We start from the raw sequence: 24,557 nt of genomic DNA on the forward strand, positions 1-24,557 counted from the left end.
CACTGACGCAGTTCCAAGATGAATAAGGAAAGTAGCTTTTAAAAAGTGTATATTATTTCTCAGACGTTCTTTGTAATTTTTTGCCATGTCTTTTCATCAATTCTGTATTTAAGTTTGAGGAAGCATTCCACAAATGTAAAAAGAACCCTTGAAACGGGCTAAGTGCCAGAGTGCGGAGTCTAGGGATTAGTTCCCTGACCCGGGGAGAAGAAACTACCAGCTACAAGCGTGACTGGAGATGCTCTTACTTCCTCTCAGATATGAAGCAGCTATTTGATATTAGTGCTGTGTCTTTTCACATTTTAAAATGCTTGATCCTCCACATTAATCCCAGGGTAAAGTTAAGCATCACTGCATGTAAGAGAAAACTGAGGGACAGGGGAATAAGTGAGTGCTGAGAAAATACAAATCGAGTGCAACTTTCAGTCTAAAAAGTTCCCGCCTATTTATTTCTGAGGCATAGCAACTCTACAGCTGGTTTTCCTTCTGTTTACATATCAGGCCATAGATAAGGCAAGAACTCAAGGGGCAAGTTTCTAATGAGACATCTCTTCTGGAAGATGTAAATAAACTTTGGAGGAAACTCCACTCAGTGGTCGTTGTCATGGTACCAGATGAAGCTTCCTCCATGAAACATTTTTGCCCCTTCCAGCTTCAAGTGAGCCCTCCACCCACTTCCCTCCCACAGCTCTTTGTGACTCCCTGATAGCTCCCCTCACATTCTACCTCGTGTTGTTTGTATGTGGGTACAAGTCTTAGCTCCCCTCCTACACCACAATTCCTCCGGGATCAAAGCATGTTTGCTCATCCTCATGATCCAGAGTGTCTATTAATATCTTACATATAGTCGGTGTTCAGTAAATTTCATTTAATTAAATTGAATGGAATTGAGTTCGTGTTCCAATAACTGTGAATCTGAAGCTGCTTTTTTTAGTCTGTTTCCACTTTCCCTTCACACAGCTGATTTAGCAGTAGCACTTATCAGTTTTAAATTTGGAAAGATTTTTGTTTGATTAAAAAACTTCTTAGTATAAATATTTAGAGCCAGTACCACGATTTAGCTAACAGTTACAGACTCATTTAATCTAACTAATTCCCCTCATCTGTATGGTTAGAGGTGGGGTGTGGACAAACAACATGTTTTCTTGAAAACAGATTAATAACTGATGTCTTTTTTTTTTTTTTTTTTTACTACTTTCCCCTGCCCACGACGCCTATGATTTGAATCATCTGGCCAATCTAACTTCATTTACAATACAAATAAGTTTATTATTACCTCTCTAATGAGTTCAAAACAAGTAATTGGCAACAGTTGAATAATTGTTGTTATAATACTGACTTGATATAATCCTGGCCCAAGTCATTTATTTGTTTTTTCAAAAAATGTTTATTAAGTGCCCATTGGGTATCAGGTTCTGTTCTTAGGGATAATGGTGAACAAAAGAGAAAGCATCCCTGCCCAAGTGGTACTTGTATTCTAGTGGGGCTAGAAACAGAGAAACGATGGTTATCAAGATCAAGTAAATCTGTACAGCAGTATTTGATAATAAATGTATGACAATGTAGACTTCTAAATATTTGAAATAGCCTGTGGTTTTACACTGTTTCCTGTGTCTAGAGACCTCCTTTGTCCAGGAAACTAGGGCACTAGATGCATTCTGAGGTTCCTTCTACCTTAAATATTCTGGTCGCATTTTTCCTGACTATATCAGTTTTCTATTGCAATGTAAAAAAATAGAACAAATATAGGGGTGTAAGACAACACCCATTTATGAACTCACGGTTCTTTAGGTCAGAAGTCCAGGTGGGCTTGGCTGGGTTCTCTTCTTAGGGTCTCACAAGGCTGAGGTCGGGGTGTCGGCCTTGCGTGGAGGCTCTTCTCTGGAGGCTCTGGGACGATCTCACTTTTAAACTAATTCAAGCTGTTGGCAGAATTCAGTTCCTTGCAGTTGTAGGGCTGAGGTCACTGTTTCCTGGCTGGCAGTCACTGGGGCCCCCTCTCTTAGCTCCTTAAGGCTACACATTCCTTCTCATGGTCTCCTCCATAGTCAAAGCCAGCAATGGCACACGACATCGTACTCACACTTTGAATCTCTCCAACTTCTGCTGCCAGCCAGGGAAAGCACTCCGCTTTTCAAGACGCGTATGATTCGATGAGGTCCACCTGGAGAATCGCCCTATCTTAGGGTCAGCTGTGTCACATAACACAATCACAGGAGGGAGATAGCTTCACATTCACAGGGGCTGGGATTAGGGTGGGACATTTTGGGGGAGCATTTCAGAAATTCTGCCTACCATACTGACCAATGGAACTTCTGCCTCAAGTAATCAGCCTTTCAGAGACCTCAGTTGCCAGACAGAAAGATTTCAGACCTGTGCCACAGATAAGGTTTTTAGAATCATATAAGATTATTTTATTTAATCAAATAGAGGTCTTTTAATAGTGCATGTTGGAATTTTATAGAAAACTTTTTAAGATTGTTTTGGTCCCTTTTCCTTCAGGTCCTTTCCTTAGAAAATATCTTTTTGGGAAAGTAACGGGTTAATCACAGATACAATGAGTACCTTCAAGTAAAAAGAATATTAATATTAATGAGTTGTCATTTATGGAAATCTTTTTATACCTAATCCTCCAAGGTATGAGTTAATAATCAATACAATTTTCTTTTGTCCATTTTGATCTATGATTCATTAAATTTTAGTATTTCACTATCTCATCAACAGTGAGATATATTGTAATAGGGAAGAAACTTTGTATTCTATTACAAGTTAATCACTAAAGGGATGTTGCCTATAAGCTTAAATTATACATAAGGGCCCATCTCTGGGAACCCTGCCTCCCAGGTAATGGACGTTAAGCTAAAATACCTTTGCTTAGCTTACAGGAAACATCCTGACCAGGCCCACCTGTGAAGGCCTGCAGGGAGGAAGAAATTAACACATCCCCTCCGGAGGCTGACCAGAACCTGGAAATGTTTGACTTCACTCCCTCCACTTTTAGTATAAAAGAAGCCTGAATTCTAACTCAGGCAAGATGTTTCTTTGGGACACGAATCCACCATCTTCTCAGTCTGCTGGCTTTCCGAATAAAGTTGCTACTCCTTGCCCCAGCAACTCGTCTCTCGATTTACTGGCCTGTCATGTGGTGAGCAGTTTGAGCTTGGACTGGTAACAATATCTGAAAGGGCAACATGGCAATAATGGTGCACAGCAATTTTATGCAGCATTTTTTACTTTAATGGAGTTGAAGAGTAAAGGAACTCTTAGCTTTGTTTAAATTTTCTGATCTGTTGACTATTTAAGGTGACAGTTCAATTTTCCCTAAGTAATGATTACTTAAAACTCATTTTCTCCAATTTACCACATGAGACATAACAATTGTAGTCATTGTGGTTGCAGTGAAATCATTTCTTATGCTAGCAGAGCAGAAAATGTATGATTTTAAGTTTCAAAAATCATTTATCCTTGATGGATGCATTATGGACAAATGAGTCAAAGCTTCAAAACACAACTCACTAAATATGATTTAGTTAAACATTTTTTATTAACCTACATATTTTCCTTAGTTTTCAAAAGTAAGCTTATGAGGCAGACACCTCTACTCTCTGAAAATATACCTACCCAAACGTATTAGACTCGGTTCATGGCCACCTACTTTAAAATCACCTGGAGTAGCTTGTTTACAATGAGGATTCCTGGGGCAACCTCACAGTTACCGCAACAGCTAGGACTTATTTCACTGCAAGTAATGACAACAACTGAACAACAAACAAACAAAAAACACCACAAACACACATACATACACACACATACACTGTTTCTCAAAAGAAACAGGAGTTAATGAGCCAAAGAAATTGAGTGGCTCGTCAATGTCATTAACTATTTGGTCCCTTTTTTCCTTCTCTGCCCTCCATGGGGTCAGCTTTATTCTGAAGAGCGGTATCCCTAACTCCCTGGGAACTCGCTTATTCTACCACATCTTGGAAGAGAGATGGTTGTTCCTGTAAGTTGTCTATGTAAGAACACATCGTCCCCTAAAAGTTCCCATAAAACACTTCTTCACCTCTTATTGGGTCAGGTGCCCATTCCCAAGCCAAATACTGTGATGGAGAGATGGGATCGTGCTGAAGAACTCGGAGCAACGTGCCGGCCCATTCAACCAGACATGGTGACGCGGTCTCCTGAAGCACACTGGGTGGGGATGGGGAATGCGTATATGAGGAATGCGTATTTACCAAAAGATGGGGAAATGGTTATTAGGAAGACTCTACAACACCCACTCTACTTCCAAGACTCTACAGGTACAAAGGTGGTACATTCACATTCTAGAGATTACCATTCTGTTGACTACAACATGAAGGCCTACCCTTCCCCCATTCCCACCTGAGGATTTTGGAATTTGACAGTCTTAATCTCTGGGTGAAGTCTGAAAGTCTGCATTTTAAAAAGCTACCAAGAGAGTCTGCTACACAAAAGTTTGGGGACCATGGCAGTACACTGTAAACTTCTGGGGATAGTTTCATAATCTTGTATCCTAAGCGCCCAGTCCAATATGTTGCCTGCTGTATAGTGAGTGATCAGTAATGTTGGCTAATTGGTGATTGAATTATCAATTTTATCAACCAGATAAAGGTGGTCATGTAACCAAGCAGGACCCTATGAGACCTTCCCAGAATAAGGCCCCATGCATGTCATCTGGCTGCCTTTTGTCTGTAGAAAAACTTTAGTAAAAGAATATAATCAGAGAAGTGAGAAAATGCAGAAAGAAAGGAAGACAGTAAAGCAAGACAAAATAATAATACTTTAGCCGTTAAACAAAGTCAAGGACCTTTAGTTCTTCCTCAAGGACTACAGATACCATTCTGAGCTGTGTCCTTTGAGCTGTTTTGCAGATACTGAAACCCCCCACCAGGTGGAAGAAGTTAACTGTATGCTACCCACAAGCACGTAGACCCCAGACCAGTTAGAACCAGAAGGTTGATGATGCTGATTCCCAATTACCTCACCACCAACCAATCAGAAGAATGCCCACGGGGCTTCTCTAGTGGCACCGTGGTTAAGAATCTGCCTGCCAATGCAGGGGATGTGGGTTTGAGCCTTGGTCCGGGAAGATCCCACGTGCCACAGAGCAACTAAACCCGTGCACCACAACTACTGAGCCTGCGCTCTAGAGCCTGCGAGCCACAACTATTGATCCCATGTGCCACAACTACTGAAGCCTGCACACCTAGAGCCCGTGCTCCGCAACAACAGAAGCCACCACAATGAGAAGCCCTTGCACCGCAAGGAAGAGTAGAGCCCGCTCGCCGCAACTAGAGAAAGCCCACACGCAGCAACAAAGACACAACACAGCCAATAAATAAATAAATAAAATAAAATAAAAGAATGCCCACGAGCTGATCACACACCCCACAAACCCCTTTCCTCACCCTGTCTTATAAACCTTTCCCTGAAAGCCTTCAGGAAGTTCGGGTCTTGGCACTAGTTGCCCTGGACTCCTTGCTTAGCACCCTGAAATAAAGCTATTCTTTTCTACCTCACCCAAAACTGTCTCCAAGATTTAATGCAGCACCGGGGTACAGAGGCCAAATTTTGGCAACAGTCAGGAAGGCCTTCTAAAATTAAAACTTTCAGTGGCACATTATCTACAGTGGGAGATAGCCGAGGGCATTGACATTCATCCTGGCTTTTCTGGGCTTATAGACTAGTGTCCCATCTGCAGCGATGGACAAAAGAAACTAACGCTATGACAGGGCCATCACGAAGAGTACAAATTTGTCGTTAGAAATGGGTTTCCAAAAGAGGTTTGTAATCAATATAATTATAAAAGCATTTGAGTATCAAGGTAGTCATGGAACTTCTTGATTTTCACCATGAGTTTTTTACCATGTATTAATACTTCTACGTTGACAGCACTTTTTTTTCAAGTAGATGTTTTAGTGCCATATAGCATTCTGTCACAAAGCAAAGCTCCTGCATGGTGAAAAGAAGTCTCAGAGATAAGAAACAATGGTCCATGATCATCAGAATGCATTAGCACAGACCCTTAAGCCAGGAACTCCTTGACATTCTGGAAGGTGTCCTCATGTTGGCAATCCTCACATCACAGGGTACCTTTATCCTGCCACTGATGAAGTGACTCAGGGCTTCAGCTTCCTATGAAGAAAAATGTGATAGAAATACAGTCATCCAGGAAGGTTTAATGCATCTCTTTTGTTTTTGGAGGAAATTTATCATGTGAGTGTATCCCCCAAGTGCTAATGCCTCCACCTAAACAGCGATACTGGGAATCCCAATTTCATATTAGCCTGCCCTTCAGAAATAAACTCTTAATACCTAATATATTTAAATAATGTAAGATTTACTCAGATCTTTCCAGAATATCCTCTGTTGCTCTCCTGATCAAAACATGACTGTAACATAGTAACATTTGCAGAGCCTCCAAAAGCAGCGTCTTGGTGAAACATTTAACATTCATCCATTCAAAAATGTTTGTTGAGCCTGTGGGCCAGGAGGTTGCAAAAGGCTGGAGATCCTCTGTATCTGTCCTCAAAAACGTCTAGAGGCAAGAGAAATTGTTAGCCAGAGATGCTGAACTTGGATTGCCTTAATAAAGGATGATTATTTCAGTATCTGTAGTAGAAAATGTTCCATTAGGAAGTCAGGCAAGAGGGAGGTGCTGGGTAAGCCTTCAGTAGCCATCCTTTATCATGGCCAAATCTATGAGTTTACAACATCCTAAATGGTATACAATTACAGGACCTCAAAAGGAATAAAATGCACATCTGTTCCTGCCAGAAGTTTTTTTTTTTTTTTTTTTTGAGCAACTATGCTGTGCTTTGTGGGAAGTAAAGAGATGAATCTGCACAGTCTACTAGATGATTCCTTAATTTCTGCATCTATAAAATGGGGATGAGTTCCTATTCTATGGCAATATTAAAAGTAGATTCCTAAGGAGAATACATGAACCTATCCTTGGAAAGTGCTTAGCAGATTCTCTATTACCTAGTAAGAGCTCATTAAGTTAGATTTATTAAAATGCACTGTAATTCAAAAGGCACTTTTGTTTTCTCATTTTGCTTCACAACATCCATGTAAGGATCAGGAAACTAACTCAAAGTTAGTTAGTTTAATTAGTTAAAAACTGGAAGAACCAAAACTAAAAGCCAGTTTTCATAACTCCTAATTTAACTCTTTCCAGTACCTTGAGTTGAAATATAGAGGCATCTTTTCTAACTCTGAACAATAAAGTTCATGCTTTTATAAAGGTTACTACAATTTCCAAAAATCTTAGAATTAAGATGAGACATTTTACTTGATTAGGGTTGTGTCTTTATAACTGAAACAACAGGTTAAACCAGTAGAAATTCAACCAATTAACTAGTTTTGGGATCAACTAAGAAAAAAAATTGTGGGTTCGTATGTGTGCAAGCTGAGTGTAAAAGAAATGTGTTTAGCTACAAATGACAGAAAAACCAAATATAGACAATCCAAGCTGGTATATCAGTTCCCCAATTTCATGAATGTTCCAGAATCCTTCTGTCTTCCCACTACACTGTCCTGAGTCCTTTGACATTCATCCTCATGCTTGCAGCCTCATGGTTATAAGACTGTAGCACCATATACACACATCATATCCTCATTTCAGGCAGGACAAAGGTAGCAAAAACTTCCCCTAAACCATTCAGCTTACACCTCATTGGTCAGAATTATGTCACGTGCCCACCTCTAGCTGCAAGGAATTCCAGAAAAGAAACCACTCTTAACTGGGCATATTGCCATGCCAAATTAAATCAGCGTTTTGCTAGCAACACAAAAAGAAAGAATGAATAACGGTGTCTGCCATTCTGACTTGTTTTGCCGTCTTCAGCAACCTTAGGACATACAGAGTTACTGTTAACTTAGACTCATGAAAATTTGAAATAGGTGCATCATGCATGGAATTATAAATTAATTAATTAATTAATTAAAATTATAAATAAATGCATGCTTTTATTGACATTTATTGTTTTATTTATTTTTGTCTCATGTGTAGAAAGCAAATGTAAAATTGGGATTAAGATTTAGATGAGGTATAAATATATGTAGATATATTTATCTCTTTGGATATTGTTATTTCTTTGGAAATGTCTAAAGAGGGCATCCAAAACCAACTTGAAAACATATACAGACATTTCAACTTTACTGCCATTAACACTTTCTTCTCTGTAGCACCAGATTAAGGTCATTTCTACATAGCACTGGGCTAAGACAAGATGTAGTTAATCTCATCCACTTCTGAAAACGCAAATTTCTGTGAAAATAGTAAAGAAAAGAACCCTCTCCCCCCAAAAAAGAAATAAGCTATTTAGTCTTTTAGGCTTAGCCATTTAGAGCTCGTTTAGACCTGCCCTCATCATTTGGGAAATGTTTGCTTGCATATATTCTGAAGCATGAAGTTAAGATACATTAAAGTTTATTAATAAGGGTGCCACTAATTTGGGGCTATTCTTTTCAAGTTCACACTCTAGAGCTGTGCTGTCCAATATGCTGGCCACTAGTCACATCCAGCTACTCAAATACAAGTTAACTAAAATTAACTACAATTTAAAATTCAGTTCCTCAGTCACGATAGTCACATTTCAAGTACTCAGTAGCCACATGTGGCTAGTGGCTACATATAGGACAGTACAGATAGAGAACATTTCCACCGTTGCAGAAAGTTCTATTGGACAGCACTGTGCTAGAAGATCAAGACTTCTTTAAGAGGCAATACCAGAACAAATCATCTAAATCAGTGCAGCTCAATAAAGAAGATGTGATATATAGAGAGAGGTATGTATGTATATATATATATATAAAACGAAATATTACTCAGCCTTAAATAAGAATGAAATAATGTCATTTGCAGCAACAAGGATGGACCTAGAGATTATCATACTAAGTGAAGTAAGTCAGAAAGAGAAAGACAAATATCATATGATATCATTTATATGTGGAATCTAAAAAATATGATACAAATAAACTTATCTATAAAACAGAAATAGACTCATAGACATAGAAAACAAACTTATGGTTACCAAAGGGGAAAGGGGATGGGAGGGATAAATTAGGAATTTGGGATTAACAGATACACACTATCATATATAAAATAGATAAACAGGAAGGACCTCCTGTACATCACAGGGAACTATATTCAATATCTTGTAAAAACCTATTCTTTTCTAATGGAAAAGAATCTGAAAAAGAATATATATATATAAAACTGAATCATTTTGCTGTACACCTGAAACATTGTAAATCAACTTCAATTTTAAAAAAAAAGAAAAAAAAGAAATAAGTGCATCTCATCACTTGAAGCATTTTTGTCATTCCTCTTTGGAAACTGTTTTCAGAGCCCCTTAAAAGCCACATTAAGAAAACATCTTATTTTCCTTTACTCTGAGTTTACTGAGTGCCTTCTCAACAGCACACTCCAGATAGTGTGCTACATGTGGGGATTCAAGGTGCAATTAGACATGGCCTTTCCCCTCTCTGCTATGACCTACTGGGGGAACAAATAACTATAATGTAGTATAATAGGTGCATAAATATGTGTGTACAACACTCTGGGAGCAGAAAGAAAGAAACAATTGATTCTAGTTAGGACATTAAGAAAAGGAGCTCTTTATAAAGAATTCAGGTGAATGTTACACTAGGGGTTTCAGAGTTTTGCTTTGAGACATCATTGAAGTATTGTTAAAGAAAGGTCTGACAAGAAGTTATGTATTTTGAAAAGGTCATTCTGGTAGCAATAGGAGCAGGTAAAACACTGAAGGCAAGACCTGTTGGAAAGCTACGGAAATAATTTGGGTTAGAGATGTTAAGGGATTGACTAGGTTAATGGCCATGGGAATCCACAGAGAAAGAACAGATTCAAGAGAGGTCTGATTCAAAATATAAAGTTTGATCATCACCCACTCTATTCCTCAGTCTTGGCCCTCCATAACATTGAGTAATTTTTAAAAATTCATCCTCTAAAGATAGATCTACTGCACCACTGGGGGTATTCTCAAGAATGAGTTGCACAGATACAAAACAGTATTTCAGGATGTTCTGTTTTTATAAAAACAAAGCAAGAAACACTATGTGTGTGTTTAGATAGATAAATAGACAGACAGACAGATGGGAGATTTTGTAAAGATACAGACCAAGGTCTTAGTGATTACCTGAAGTTGGGAAGGATCCAGAGTTTATTTTCCTCATTTTGCTAATCTGTATTTTATAACTTTTTCTGTAATGACAATGTATTGTTCATGTAATAAAGACAAGCTATCTTTTTTAATAGTAGTTTTTAAAAGCCACAGCAATTAAATCTAAGGAAGAGTTCTAACAATGTTTTTCAACAATGTCAACATGGCTAAAGTTCATTTCTCCAAGTTTACTACTTTAGAACAACACTCAGTTGAAATGTGAAAAAGATGTTTTCTTTAAAAAAAAAAAGTTCACAGCCCTGAACCAAGATGGCGGAGTAGAAGGACGTGCTCTCACGCCCTCTTGCGAGAACACCAGAATCACAACTAACTGCTGAACAGTCATTGACAGGAAGACACTGGAACTCACCAAAAAAGATACCCCACATCCAAAGACAAAGGAGAAGCCACAATGAGACAGTAGGAGGGGTGCAATCACAATAAAATCAAATCCCAAAACTGCTGGGTGGGTGACTCATAAACTGGGGAACACTTATACCACAGAAGTCTACCCACTGGACTGAAAGTTTTGAGCCCCACGTCAGGCTTCCCAACCTGGGGGTCCAGGAATGGGAGGAGGAATTCCTAGAGAATCAGACTTTGAAGGCTAGTGCGATTTGATTGCAGGACTCTGACAGGACTGGGGGGAAAAGAGACTCCACTCTTGGAGGGCACAGACAAAGTAGTGTGCACATTGGGACCCAGGTGAAGGAGCAGTGACCCCAGGGGAGACTGAAAGAGAGCTACCTGCTAGTGTTGGAGGGTCTCCTGCAGAGGTGGGGGGCAGCGGTAGCTCACTGTGAGGACAAGGACACTGGCAGCAGAAGTTCTGGGAAGTACTCCTTGGTGTGAGCCCTCCCAGAGTCCACCATTAGCCCCACCAAAGAGCCCAGGCAGCCTCCAGTGTTGGGTTGCCTCAGGCCAAACTACCAACAGGGAGGGAACCCAGCACCACCCATCAGCAGTCAAGCGGATTAAAGTTTTACTGAGCTCTGCCCACCAGAGCAACACCCAGCTCTACCCACCACCAGTCCCTCCCATCAGAAAACTTGCACAAGCCCCTTAGATAGCCTCATCCACCAGAGGGCAGACAGCAGAAGCAAGAAGAACTACAATCCTGCAGCCTGTGGAACAAAAACCACATTCACAGAAAGATAGACAAGATGAAAAGGCAGAGGGCTATGTACCAGATGAAGGAACAAGATAAAACCCCAGATAAACAACTAAATGAAGTGGAGATAGGCAACCTTCCAGAAAAAGAATTCAGAATAATGATAGTGAAGATGATCCAGGACCTCGGAAAAACAATGGAGGCAAAGATCAAGAAGATGCAAGAAATGTTTAACAAAGACCTAGAAGATTTAAAGAACTAACAAACAGAGATGAACAATACAATAACTGAAATGAAAACTACACTAGAAGGAATCAATAGCGAATAACTGAGGCAGAAGAATGGATAAGTGACCTGGAAGACAGAATGGTGGAATTCATTGCTGCAGAACAGAATAAAGAAAAAAGAAAGAAAAGAAATGAAGACAGCCTAAGAGACTTCTGGGACAACATTAAATGCAACAACATTTGCATTACAGGGGTCCCAGAAGGAGAAGAGAGAGAGAAAGGACCCAAGAAAATATTTAAAGAGACTATAGTCGAAAATTTCCCTAACATGGGAAAGGAAATAGCCACCCAAGTCCAGGAAGCACAGCAAGTCCCATACAGGATAAACCCAAGGAGAAACATGCCGAGACACATAGTAATCAAATTGGCAAAAATTAAAGACAAAGAAAAATTATTGAAAGCAGCAAGGGAAAAACGACAAATAACATACAAGGGAACTCCCATAAGGTTAACAGCTGATTTCTCAGCAGAAACTCTACAAGCCAGAAGGGAGTGGCATGATATACTTAAAGTGATGAAAGGGAAGAAACTACAACCAAGATTACTTTACCCAGCAAGGATCTCATTCAGATTCGATGGAGAAATCAAAAGCTTTACAGACAAGCAAAAGCTAAGAGAATTCAGCACCACCAAACCAGCTTTACAACAAATGCTAAAGGAACTTCTCTAAGTGGGAAACACAAGAGAAGAAAAGGACCTACAAAAACAAACCCTAAACAATTAAGAAAATGGTCATAGGAAAATACATATCGATAATTACCTTAAACGTGAATGGATTAAATGCTCCAACCAAAAGACACAGGCTTGCTGAATGGATACAAAAACAAGACCCACATATATGCTGTCTACAAGAGACCCATTTCAGACCTAGGGACACATACAGACTGAAAGTGAGGGGATGGAAAAAGATATTCCATGCAAATGGAAATCAAAAGAAAGCTGGAGTAGCAATACTCATATCAGATAAAATAGACTTTAAAATAAAGAATGTTACAAGAGACAAGGAAGGACACTATATAATGATCAAGGGATCAATCCAAGAAGAAGATATAACAATTATAAATATATATGCGCCCAACATAGGAGCACCTCAATACATAAGGCAACTGCTAACAGCTCTAAAAGAGGAAATCGACAGTAACACAATAATAGTGGGGGACTTTAACATCTCACTTACACCAATGGACAGATCATCCAAAAAGAAAATAAATAAGGAAACAGAAGCTTTAAATGACACAATAGACCAGATAGATTTAATTGATATTTATAGGACATTCCATCCAAAAACAGCAGGTTACACTTTCTTCTCAAGTGCGCACGGAACATTCTCCAGGATAGATCACATCTTGGGTCACAAATCAAGCCTCAGTAAATTTAAGAAAATTGAAATCATATCAAGCACCTTTTATGACCACACACTATGAGATTAGAAATGAATTACAGGGAAAAAAAAAACGTAAAAAACACAAACACATGGAGGCTAAAGAATACATTACTAAATAACCAAGAGATCACTGAAGAAATCAAAGAGGAAATCAAAAATACCTAGAGACAAATGACAATGAAAACACGATGATCCAAAACCTATAGGATGCAGCAAAAGCAGTTCTAAGAGGGAAGTTTATAGCTATACAAGCCTACCACAAGAAACAAGAAAAATCTCAAATAAACAATCTAACCTTACAGCTAAAGGAACTCTAGAAAGAAGAACAAACAAAACCCAAAGTTAGCAGAAGGAAAGCAAACAAAGATCAGAGCAGAAATAAATGAAATAGAAACAAAACAATAGCAAAGATCAATAAAACTAAAAGCTTGTTCTTTGAGAAGATAAACAAAATTGATAAAGTATTAGCCAGACTCATCAAGATAAAAGAGGGAGAGGACTCATATCAATAAAATTAGAAATGAAAAAGGAGAAGTTACAATAGACACTGCAGAAATACAAAGCATCCTAAGAGACTACTACAAGCAACTCTATGCCAATAAAATGGACAACCTGGAAGAAATGGACAAATTCTTAAAAAGGTATAACCTTCCAAGACTGAACCAGGAAGAAATAGAAAATATGAACAGACCAACCACAAGTAATGAAATTGAAACTGTTTAAAAATCTTCCAACAAACAAAAGCCCGGGACCAGATGGCTTCAGAGGTGAATTTTATCAAACATTTAGAGAAGAGCTAACACCCTCCTTCTCAAATTCTTCCAAAAAATTGCAGAGGAAGGAACACTCCCAAAGTCGTTCTATGAGGCCACCATCACCCTGATACCAAAACCAGACAAAGATACTACAAAAAAAAAATTACAGACCAATATCACTGATGAATATAGATGCAAAAATCCTCAACAAAATACTAGCAAACAGGATCTAACAACACATTAAAAGGATCATACACCATGATCAAGTGGGATTTATCCCAGGGATGCAAGGATTCTTCAATATATGCAAATCAATCAATGTGATACACCATATTAACAAACTGAAGAATAAAAACCATATGATCATCTCAATAGATGCAGAAAAGACTTTCAACAAAATTCAACCCCCATTTATGATAAAAACTCTCCAGAAAGTGGGCATAGAAGGAACCTACCTCAACATAATAAAGGCCATATATGACAAACCCACAGAAACACCATTCTCAATGGTGAAAAACTGAAAGCATTTCCTCTAAGATCAGGAACAAGACAAGGATGTCCACTCTCACTATTATTATTCAACATAGTTTTGGAAGTCCTAGCCACGGTAATCAGAGAAGAAAAAGAAATAAAAGGAATACAAATTGGAAAAGAGGAAGTAAAACTGCCACTGTTGGCAGATGACATGATACTATACATAGAGAATCTTAAAGATGCCAGCAGAAAACTACTAGAGCTAATCAATGAATTTGGTAAAGTTGCTGGATACAAAATTAACGCACAGAAATCTCTTGCATTCCTATATACTAATGATGAAAAATTTGAAAGAGAAATGAAGGAAACACTCCCATTTACCATTGCAACAGAAAGAATAAAATACCTAAGAATAAACCTACCTAGGGAGACAGAAGACCTGTATGCAGAAAACTATAAGACACTGATGAAAGAAATTAAAGATGATACAAACAGATGGAGAGATATACCATGTTCTTGGATTGGAAGAATCAATATTGTGAAAATGACTATACTACCCAAAGCAATCTACAGATTCAATGCAATCCCTATCAAATTACCAATGGCATTTTTTTTACAGAACTCGAACAAAAAATCTTAAAATTTATATGGAGACACAAAAGACCCCGAATAGGCAAAGCAGTCCTGAGTGGAAAAAGAGGAGCTGGAGGAATCAGACTCCCTGACTTCAGACTATACTACAAAGCTACAGTAATCAAGACAACATGGTACTGGCACAAAAGCAGAAATATAGATCAATGGAAATTGAAGATAGAAATCCCAGAGATAAACCCACGCACTTATGGTCAACTAATCTATGACAAAGGAGGCAAGGATACACAATGGAGAAAAGACAGTCTCTTCAATAAGTGGTGCTGGGAAAACTGGACAGCTACATGTAAAAGAATGAAATTAGAACACTCCCTAACACCATACACAAAAATAAACTCAAAATGGATTAGAGACCTAAATGTAAGACCAGACACTATAAAACTCTTAGAGGAAAACATAGGAAGAACACTCTTTGACATAAATCACAGCAATATCTTTTTTGATCCACCTCCTGGAGTAATGGAAATAAAAACAAAAATAAACAAATGGGACCTAATGAAACTTCAAAGCTTTTGCACAGCAAAGGAAACCATACACAAGATGAAAAGACAACCCTTAGAATGGGAGAAAATATTTGCAAACGAATCAATGGACAAAGGATTAATCTCCAAAATATATAAACAGCTCATACAGCTCAATATTAAAAAAACAAACAACCCAATCTAAAAATGGGCAGAAGACCTAAATAGACATTTCTCCAAAGATGACATACAGATGGCCAAGAGGTACATGAAAAGATGCTCAACATCACTAATTATTAGAGAAATGCAAATCAAAAGTACAATTAGGCATCACCTCACACCAGTTAGAATGGGCATCATCAGAAAATCTACAAACAACAAATGGTGGAGAGAGTGTGGAGAAAAGGGAAACCTCTTGCACTGTTGGTGGGAATGTAAATTGATACAGCCACTATGGAGAACCGTATGGAGGTTCCTTAAAAAACTAAAAATAGAATTACCATACGACCTAGCAATCCCACTACTGGGCATATACCTAGAGAAACCCATAATTCAAAAAGACACATGCACTCCAATGTTCATTGCAGCAGTATTTATAATAAGCAGGTCATGGAAGCAACCTAAATGCCCAACGACAGACAAATGGATAAAGAGGACGTGGTACATATATACAATGGAATATTACTCAGCCATAAAAAGGAATTAAATTGGGTCATTTGTTGAGACGTGGATGGATCAAGAGACTGTCATACAGAGTGAAGTAAGTCAGAAAGAGAAAAACAAGTATCGTATATTAACGCATATATGTGAAACCTAGAAAAATGGTACAGATGAACCGGTTTGCAGGGTAGAAAATGAGACATAGATGTAGAGAACAAACGTATGGACACCAAGGGGGGAAAGCCGTTGGGGGGTGGGTGGGTGGGGGGTGGTGTGATGAATTGGGCGATTGGGATTGACATGTATACACTGATGTGTATAAAATGGATGACTAATAAGAACCTGCTGTATAAAAAAAAAATGTTCACTAATTCATAGCTTTACCTTATATAATTAAGGTGTTATTTATAAACCACTTTTAACCAACCTGTCAGAACTTACTTTGCTACCGTTCACTGTAGTATCACTGTATATAATTACAGTAGAATGTTATCTATAATTTATACCCTTCATTACCTTGTAATTTGGTCTTTGCTTTTCTTTCACGGAAACAACCAGATCTCTAGCTTCCCCACCCTGCCCCCAAACTCCTATACTCTATAGGCATATGAATGAGCTCACATTCTCCTCCTGGACTTAGGAAGGTGAAATGTTTCTCCTGCCTCACTCCCAGGTTTTCCTGGGCTAACAGGTTTGTACTTAAATGCCATCACTGTTGCACATTTTGCTGACACTTGGTAGAGCTGTACAGAATGACCAGAGCTCTCTGTATGTCCTGTACCACAACCCTCTCACTCCTACCTGGGCCTTCAGAAGCATGTTGGTGGCAGGTAGGAGTATGTTTCTCAAGCCCACTGGAGCCATCACTCTGCAGCTTTCCAGCAGCCCCTTTCCCACTCTCCAGCCTCCATCCTGGAGCCCATCAGGATGAAGAAGGGATGCGGTGGTGCATTGAGAGCAAGGTATTTAACAGGAAGTAAAAGAGAACATCAACGAATTATCATTTTTTTGTATGTAACTCACAGGTGAATTAATCAGTGGACTTGTGTAGAAGTGGATTATCTATTCTGGTGCAGTAGCAGAAATTAAAATTTCTGACTTGCCTTGTTTTGCCAGTATTAAAGCATTTTGTTCTATTGAATGTGACATGTACAAACTTTTATTTAGTCTCACACATGAAAAGGGAAAGCATAAGGCATGTAATTCACGTGGTTTCTCATCCAATCATTTTAATCACAGATTACTAAATCTAGTTGAAAACAATAGGAAAAAGGATACAGTTGTCCCTCCAACCAAGGGGGATTGTTTCCAGGGCCCCTGTGGATACCAAAATCCAAGGATGCTCAAGTCCCTTATAAAATGTTATAGTCTTTGCATATAACCTACACATATGGTCCCACATACTTTACTCATTTATTTTTTAATAAATTTATTTATTTTTGGCGGCATTGGGTCTTCATTACTGCATGTGGGCTTTCCTCTAGTTGTGGCGAGCGGGGGCTACTCTTCGTTGCAGTGCATGGGCTTCTCATTGCGGTGGCTTCTCTTGTTGTGGAGCACAGGCTCTAGGTGCGCGGGCTTCAGTAGTTGTGGTGCGTGGGCTTCAGTAGTTTTGGTGCACAGTCTCAGCAGTTGTGGCTAGCAGGCTCTAGAATGCAGGCTCAGTAGTTGTGGCGCCCGGGGTTAGCTGCTCCGCGGCATGTGGGATCTTCCCGGACCAGGGCTTGAACCCGTGACCCCTGCATTGGCAGGCGGATTCTTAACCACTGTGCCACCAGGGAAGCCCCCCACATACTTTAAATCATCTCTAGATTACTTATAATTCCTAATACAATGTAAATGCTATACAAATAGTTGGTGGCAAATTCAAGTTTTGCTTTATGGAACTTCTGGAATTTTTTTTTCTAATATTTTCGATCGGTGGAGGCAGAGCCTGTGGGTGTGGAGGGCTGATTGTGCTATTTTCCCTACTATTTGTTCTATTAACCTAGCTTCACAGTATAGACTCTCTTGAACTGTAAAGTCTTCCGTTTATAAAATAACATTTCAGTTGTTGCTGTATCAAAAGATCAGCACACTGACCTGCTAAAAGTAGGAAATAACTGTATGTTCCTCCCTATAGAATGAGTATTTCAGAGGTCTAAGAAGGAAAGAAAATCCTGAAAAAGAATTCAAGAAAAATAGAAAGGAGAATGCTTCAAAGTAATGTGTCCACATCATTTCCCTCCAAGGCTAATTAGCAATGAAATACTTTTTGCCGACTATATGGCACCTCAAACCTTTTCCTAATGAACGTTTAAATAGGTGATGACAGCAACTATAGTAAAACTAGAAAGCCTTTTTACAACTGAACGTCAGAATTTACAATTTAGAAGGTAATCTGGAATACTAATTATTATATTCATTACATGGTTTGCTTCAGATCTGCTTGTTACAAAGTCTGGGCTTGAAAAACATGCAACCTCATTTCACGATGCACTGTAACTAGTACTTAGTTATGCTAATAACTCTGAATTATGTAAAATAATAGATAACCCAAACATCGTCCCAAACATGTTTCAGAGATATTTTTGGTTATTTGGATCTGGGTATCCTTGATCTGAAAATTCACTCAATCTCAAGTAATATAACAAAGCCGCAACCGAAAAATCTGAAGATGTGAATGTCAAGAAATTCCCTATTTTTAATAGGCGATGCAGCGCATTCTTGCTCTCTCCCTTCCCTTAGATCAGCAGGTGTCTCCGCAGCTCCAGCGGACTGAGACAAGCAAAAGGAGGGGCGGAAAGGAAAGGAAATGTCTATGTGGCTTCATCGTGCGGGTGGGGATGGAGGCGGGGCTGGGGGTGGTTTAGTATCATGATTAAAAGCTTTCCTCCTCGGTTTTAAAGTTCGTTCCCATATTAATGATGACATTAAGGACTATGCGGCAGAGCTTGGGTCTGTCCATCTGTAACTTATAAAAGGAAGGGATCGGAGGCAGCAAAGGGATGCAGGGAGAGAGCGAGATGTAGGCGCGTGGGGACGGGAAGGGAGAGGCGGATTTGGCAGTCCAAGTGGGGACGAGAGGAACAGGAATGGAAAGTGTGGCCTGGCCGTCCCACCCAGCGGTGCGGAAGGTGGAGCCCACGACGTCTCACTTCCCTTCCCCCCACCCTAGGCTTTTCCTTTGTAGGTGGGGGATCTCTGGGCATCTAGAAAGGGTCGGTCGACTAAAAAAGGATGCGCAGGCTCGAGACCTCTCTCCTGGGGCAAGCGGGCGGGTGGGCGGCCAGGGGTGGCAGGGACAAGCAGCGGCCCCGAGGCGACGGCTTTGCGGGCGCTGGGGAGGAAAAGGCCACCAGCCTAGATCCCGCGGGTCTACGCGCCCCAAGTCAGGGCCGTCCGTGCAGAGGAGGCTGCCGCGCTCGCCCCGCCCCACAGGCGCCACTCGGGCACGCTCTATCCCTGCGCGACCCTTTGCAGGCCTCGCCTTGTCCCCCCAAGTCCTGAGCCTCTAGTCCGAAACCCCTCCTTGCCATCTCGGGCGACAGTCCGCAAACAACATGGCGGCGCAGCGGCGGCGGCGGCGCCTCCTCTCCTGGCCCCAGGGGTTAGCGAGGGCGGCCGCGGCCAGCGTCCCGGACGCGCGACCCGCGAGCCCAGCAGGAGGCAGGGCGGGGGCGATTGAGACGAGCAGCTGTCGGGAGCGGCTGGCGGGTGGAGCGAGCGGGGGCGGGGGCGGGGCATCCGGGCGCGCGCGCGGAGCGGGTCCGCGGCACGGGCGCGGGCGCGGGCGGGGGCGGAGCGGCGGCTGAGGTTGGACGCGGCGGCGCAGAGCCCTCTCGCGGCCGCGGCGGCAGCAGCGCCAGCCCCAGCAGCAGCCCGGCCGCCGCCGCCGCCGCCGCTGCCGCCGCCGCCTAGCGCTCCCGCTGCTCAGCCTGACATGAGTGAGGTGGATCGGGTGCCCTCGCCCGCCGCGCCGCCGGCGGTGGCGGCGACTGCGCCCGAGGAGAAGAAAGGGAAGGAACCGGAGCGCGAGAAGCTGCCGCCCATCGTGTCGGCTGGCGCCGGTGCGACTGCGGTAGGTGCCGGGCGGGGGCCGCGGGGCGCCCCGACGGCAGGTCGGGACGGGGGGAGAGGGGTGCTCGGAGACCCGCGTATCCTCCGGGGAGCCCCGGACCCGCCCGGGGAGAAGCGCTCAGGCTCCCCTTTCTCGGGCCGAAATCAAGGAGTTGTGCCTCGTGGGCAGCCGTGATCACTGCGCTATCTGCACCTTCCACCCTCGGGAAATGTCGGGGTGGCCGGATACGCTGGCTGTTTTCGGTTATTTTCTGGCTTGGGGGGTTCCCACTTTCTCTGCGGAAATGACCAGCATCTTGGAGTCGGCATCATCTATTGGATAAGGATAAGGTGTCAGGCAGGCGGGAGTGGGTTTTCCGCTGAGCTATCTGCCTGTCTTGGGAGAGCGAATATTTCCCCCTTTTCCTCGGTTTTCTTTCCGTTCCCCCTTCAGATTGAACAGGCTCTGCGGCGAGTTTCCACCTAATTGTGACCTTTCCGTTGCTGTCAGCCTCGATGGTGGTTTTATTTTTCATATGATACAGGCGTGTGACGTAAGGTGGGGAAGCTTTTTTAACCTTTTATTTAAACTCAAGTGATCTAAGCTTCACGGGGATGATTTCCCAGATGGATTTTTTTAAGGATTATTTGGAGAGCGCTCTCAGGCTTCAAACTACATATTGCCAGATGATGTAATGGGACAGCCTCCCTTCCCTGTTTCTACTGGTGGTTTTGACTGTTTACTTTGGAGCACACACACAAAATTAACCTCTGATTTTTGAGATTTTTATTTGACATCATATTTAAATACTTCTTGAAACTTTAGTACATTTAAAGCGCATGACTTGTCATGCAGCCGTGCGTGACAAAATAGTAAAAGTTTAGAGACCATGGTACATTTTGTTTATTCCTGCTTGCAATTCATTTCTTAAAACCTCCCTCTTAAATGACTAAGAACTTACTAAAATAGCTCACTCTAAAGTGTTATAGGAATAATGTTTTGATTTGGTAGGTTTTTCGAAAATGTCTAAGAACTGTGAACTGGAAATTGTTAGAACAAGCTCTTTACGTTAAATGAGCACAGCAGAGTGTAGACAGTGATAAAATGACACTTTAAAAAATTACTACAGTTGATTGATAAGTTGGAGTTGCAGGTAGAAATTACCTTGGGAAATGCTTTGAAGGAATTTGTCACCCAACTGCTTGTAGACCCAGTTCTTGCTGTTGGTTTCCTGGGCTTTCAGAGCCTATCTGGGAAGTTCTTAACTGGCAAATAGGCAGTGTTTCAACAGTTCATTTCTAAGTCAGTTTAAAACAGTGAATGCATACATGCTTATAGGAACAGTTATGTGAATGGGTTTAGGTCCTCAAGTAAGCACGCTCCCCCAAACTTATTTATTTCTGTGTAATTGAAAAATTGAAGACTTGAAATAAAAACTTTACAGTGTGGATGGATACAAGTCTACAGACTGTTATCTGAAACCTTGGGGCTTTGAAATTCAGAGTTCTTCGGATTTTAGAAAGGTAATTCAGTACATGTATCATGTATAACATCCACAGTGGGGTCCTGGCCAGTTCCCCATAATCGAGCATATTAACAGCTCTGCAGTGAAATGTATGCGTTGTTCACACCAAATGAGGTAAGGTCTATCGGTAGCTTCCTGTCAGTTCAGCTCAGGTTGGATTGTCAGAGAGTTCAGATCAGGTACATGTTTTATTACCAAATAAGCTCTTTCAGTTTTAAGAGCTTAGAGGATTTTGGAAGTGTAATAAAGGAATATGGACTTGTACTACTAGACAAACAGAAGAATAGAGTTCAAGAAGTTTTTTAAGATCTTGAATAAAACCTTGAAAAGACATAGGTTAAATCAGAAGAGGACACGAATGAATAGAAACACCTGAGATTTCTGAAGGCAGTTTCTGGTGCCTTACAAACAGGGTTGATAGCATTGTTTTTTTGTTTTTTTAAGTGACATTCAAAATTTAAGCCTCTTAGAAATGACAGAGGTTTATCATTAGCACTGATGTTCTGAGTCACATCAGGAGAGAAAAGGACTTAGGTTTTGCAGCAAGAGTTAGGAGAGCAAGGGAAAGATGAGCAACTTATCGATGATGATATGTGGTGTGTGTTTGTCAAAGAGATTTCTAGAGCTGGAATTCTGAGCTATAGCAATGTAAAGCCTTAGTCAAGAAAATCTGTGCTTGGTCCTCCAGAGGGCGAGAAAACCAGGGAGCTGGCACAATGTCCGAATTCATCTGTAGGTGGGGAATGCCTTGGTGTGGGGGGCAGGGAAAGACAGCTTGTGGCCTGCTTGGTTGTTTTCCAGCCTCCATGTGGATCAAATAGAGCTTCTGGAGGCTTGCTTAGGAACCTGATTGCCATCAGTAACTTATCTCTTTGAACCATTTTAGTGATTTTTCCTTTTTGCCCCAGGTTAACAGCTCTGCCTATGTAGATTGAGTTTATGACTCAATTACTGTAGCCCTACGGTACTAGCTTTTTCCAAAAATCATTGTATCACATTTCTGTGAGAGTTTGGAAATAGAGTGACGGTTCCCTGAAATAAGGAGAAGGTCAGGTTATGATGACCCTAATTAAGCTTAAAGAGTTGGGATTGTATCCCAAAAATTTTTTAAAAGGTGCAGGGGTGGGATTGAGGGTGCAGGAGAGAACAGGCCTAACATGATTAATCGATCCTAAGACCGCCTAAGTGTTCAGGAAATCCATTCTAGCCAGCAAGTGCCTAACACGGTGGTCTCAAACCTGGCCATCATTGCCCAGGCCCAAATGCAGGCCAGTTAAATCAATTTCTGGGAGTGGGGCTCAGGCATCTTTTATTTTTTTTAATTCTCAGTTGTAGCTAAGATTGAAAATTGACGCTCTGTGTAGTGAATTAAAAGCTCCTTGGGGGGGCTTCCCTGGTGGCGCAGTGGTTGGGAGTCTGCCTGCCAATGCAGAGGTCACGGGTTCGAGCCCTGGTCTGGGAAGATCCCACATGCTGCGGAGCAACTAGGCCCGTGAGCCACAATTACTGAGCCTGCGCGTCTGGAGCCTGTGCTCCGCAACAAGAGAGGCCGCGATAGTGAGAGGCCTGCGCACTGTGATGAAGAGTGGCCCCCACTTGCCAGAACTCTAGAAAGCCCTCGCACAGAAACGAAGACCCAACACAGCCATAAATAAATAAATAAAAGGTTAAAAAAAAAAAAAGCTCCTTGGAGTCTGTATTTTAAGTACACTGCCCCAAGTCTGCTTAGTTAATAGAGCAGCATTTGAAATGGAGTAGTGAAAGGTATGGATTAAGTGAATGAGGCACAGCAGAAATCAGATGTAGTGGGGAATTGAAAGAAATGGCAGTAAAGGTGCTTCTAGTTAGAGATGCTCACAGGTGCAAGATAGAGCCCTCAGAGGCCTGTCAGCGTTTGGGGTTTGGCCTTGCTGCTGTGGAGAGGTGATATAGGCTTACAGAGCTAAGGGGAATAAGGAATATGAAGGGCTAACGATGTGAATATTTACTGAAGTTGACAGATTAGAGTGGAGAAGAATATTATTAATTAGTTGCTGCTGTAATACAGAAGTTAGAAAAAATTGGTGAATGGGGAAGAAGAAAAGGGTCAAAGGAGGAGCAGATAATAGTGATAAGTGAGGATGAGTTTGTCTACTTCATCATTTAAATCAGGTGAGAAGAGAAAGGGAGCTTCTCCATGGCATAGGGTTCAAGAAAGAGCTAGACTTTACTTAGGTCAGAGAGGTGAAAGGAAACGGAGGACATCATTTTAGGATGGTAAAGGGAAGTTTGCCCACAATGAAGATCAGGAGACTTGTCAAGCAGGGGGAGGGTGAGAGCAAGGCTTAAGGTATGTGGAGAGGATTTGGTAAGAAGTCGATAACAAGAGTGAGAAGTTTGTACATGTTGTGTCAGGAGTGTGTAAATGGGCTTGCTGGAACCTCTGGGCCAAAATGTAACTACCAGATATTGAACATCTATTATGTTGAGCTTTGGGCTAGATGCTACAGAAAACACAAAGTTTAAAAAAAAATAAAAAGATTCCTGCCTCAGGGTAGGCAGGGCTGACACATGAAAACACAGCAAAGCAAAGCAATGTGTAAAAGCCACCATGTGCCATAGAAACAATTTGCGCTATAGGAGATCAGAGAAAGGAAATCAGTGTGTGCAGAACTGCGAAGAAAGGCCTTAAAGTAAAGGTAATTATTTAGGTTGGCTGGCCATTGAAGGATGATAGGATTTGGATGGGCAAAAGCAAGTGGGAAAAGTAATCCAGTGGGGAAAACAATGTGAACGAGGCTTAAAGGGAAGAATTAGGGAGTTAATAAAGTAAGCCCAATGGGAACATGCTGGCAACTTGTGGGAGGTAAGTGAGATTGCATGGGGGCTGGACCAAATCAGCAGGTGGGGAAGTTGGGACTTTTTTTTTCCTGTTCTTAGCAGGAAACCATTGGAGTTTCTTAAATAGAGGAACAACATAATGAAATTAGTGGTAGTAATTAGAGGTAGTTAGACTGGAG

General features: G+C 41.3%; 1 protein-coding gene and 2 long non-coding RNA genes across 6 annotated transcripts in view; 2 read left to right on the plus strand and 1 right to left on the minus strand.

Moving 5' to 3' along the window:
- Nucleotides 1-9,250, plus strand: part of LOC309604720 — a 50,437-nt gene extending 41,187 nt beyond the window's left edge. For both annotated transcript variants that reach the window (XR_014231015.1, XR_014231016.1), the window contains exon 2: nucleotides 2,886-9,250. This is a non-coding gene — a long non-coding RNA (uncharacterized lncRNA). The remainder of the gene's footprint in view (nucleotides 1-2,885) is intronic.
- Nucleotides 6,053-19,697, minus strand: LOC309604710. The gene is made up of 3 exons (XR_014231002.1): nucleotides 16,796-19,697; nucleotides 6,366-10,252; nucleotides 6,053-6,156 (listed from the first exon to the last, which is right to left on the minus strand). It is a non-coding gene; the product is annotated as an uncharacterized lncRNA (long non-coding RNA).
- Nucleotides 19,698-19,759: 62 nt separating this feature from the next.
- The window catches only part of HECTD2 (HECT domain E3 ubiquitin protein ligase 2), an 86,758-nt gene continuing 81,960 nt past the window's right edge, over nucleotides 19,760-24,557 (plus strand). For 2 of the 3 annotated variants that reach the window (XM_082339437.1, XM_082339439.1), the window contains exon 1: nucleotides 19,760-20,054. In XM_082339437.1, the coding sequence (XP_082195563.1) occupies nucleotides 19,917-20,054 (138 nt within the window). In that variant the 5' untranslated portion in view covers nucleotides 19,760-19,916. The remainder of the gene's footprint in view (nucleotides 20,055-24,557) is intronic. The other variant, XM_082339438.1, reaches the window with a different exon arrangement.

The sequence above is a fragment of the Balaenoptera borealis genome, assembly GCF_965194805.1.
Source record: "Balaenoptera borealis genome assembly, chromosome: 10".
NCBI classification, from domain to species: Eukaryota; Metazoa; Chordata; class Mammalia; order Artiodactyla; family Balaenopteridae; genus Balaenoptera; species Balaenoptera borealis.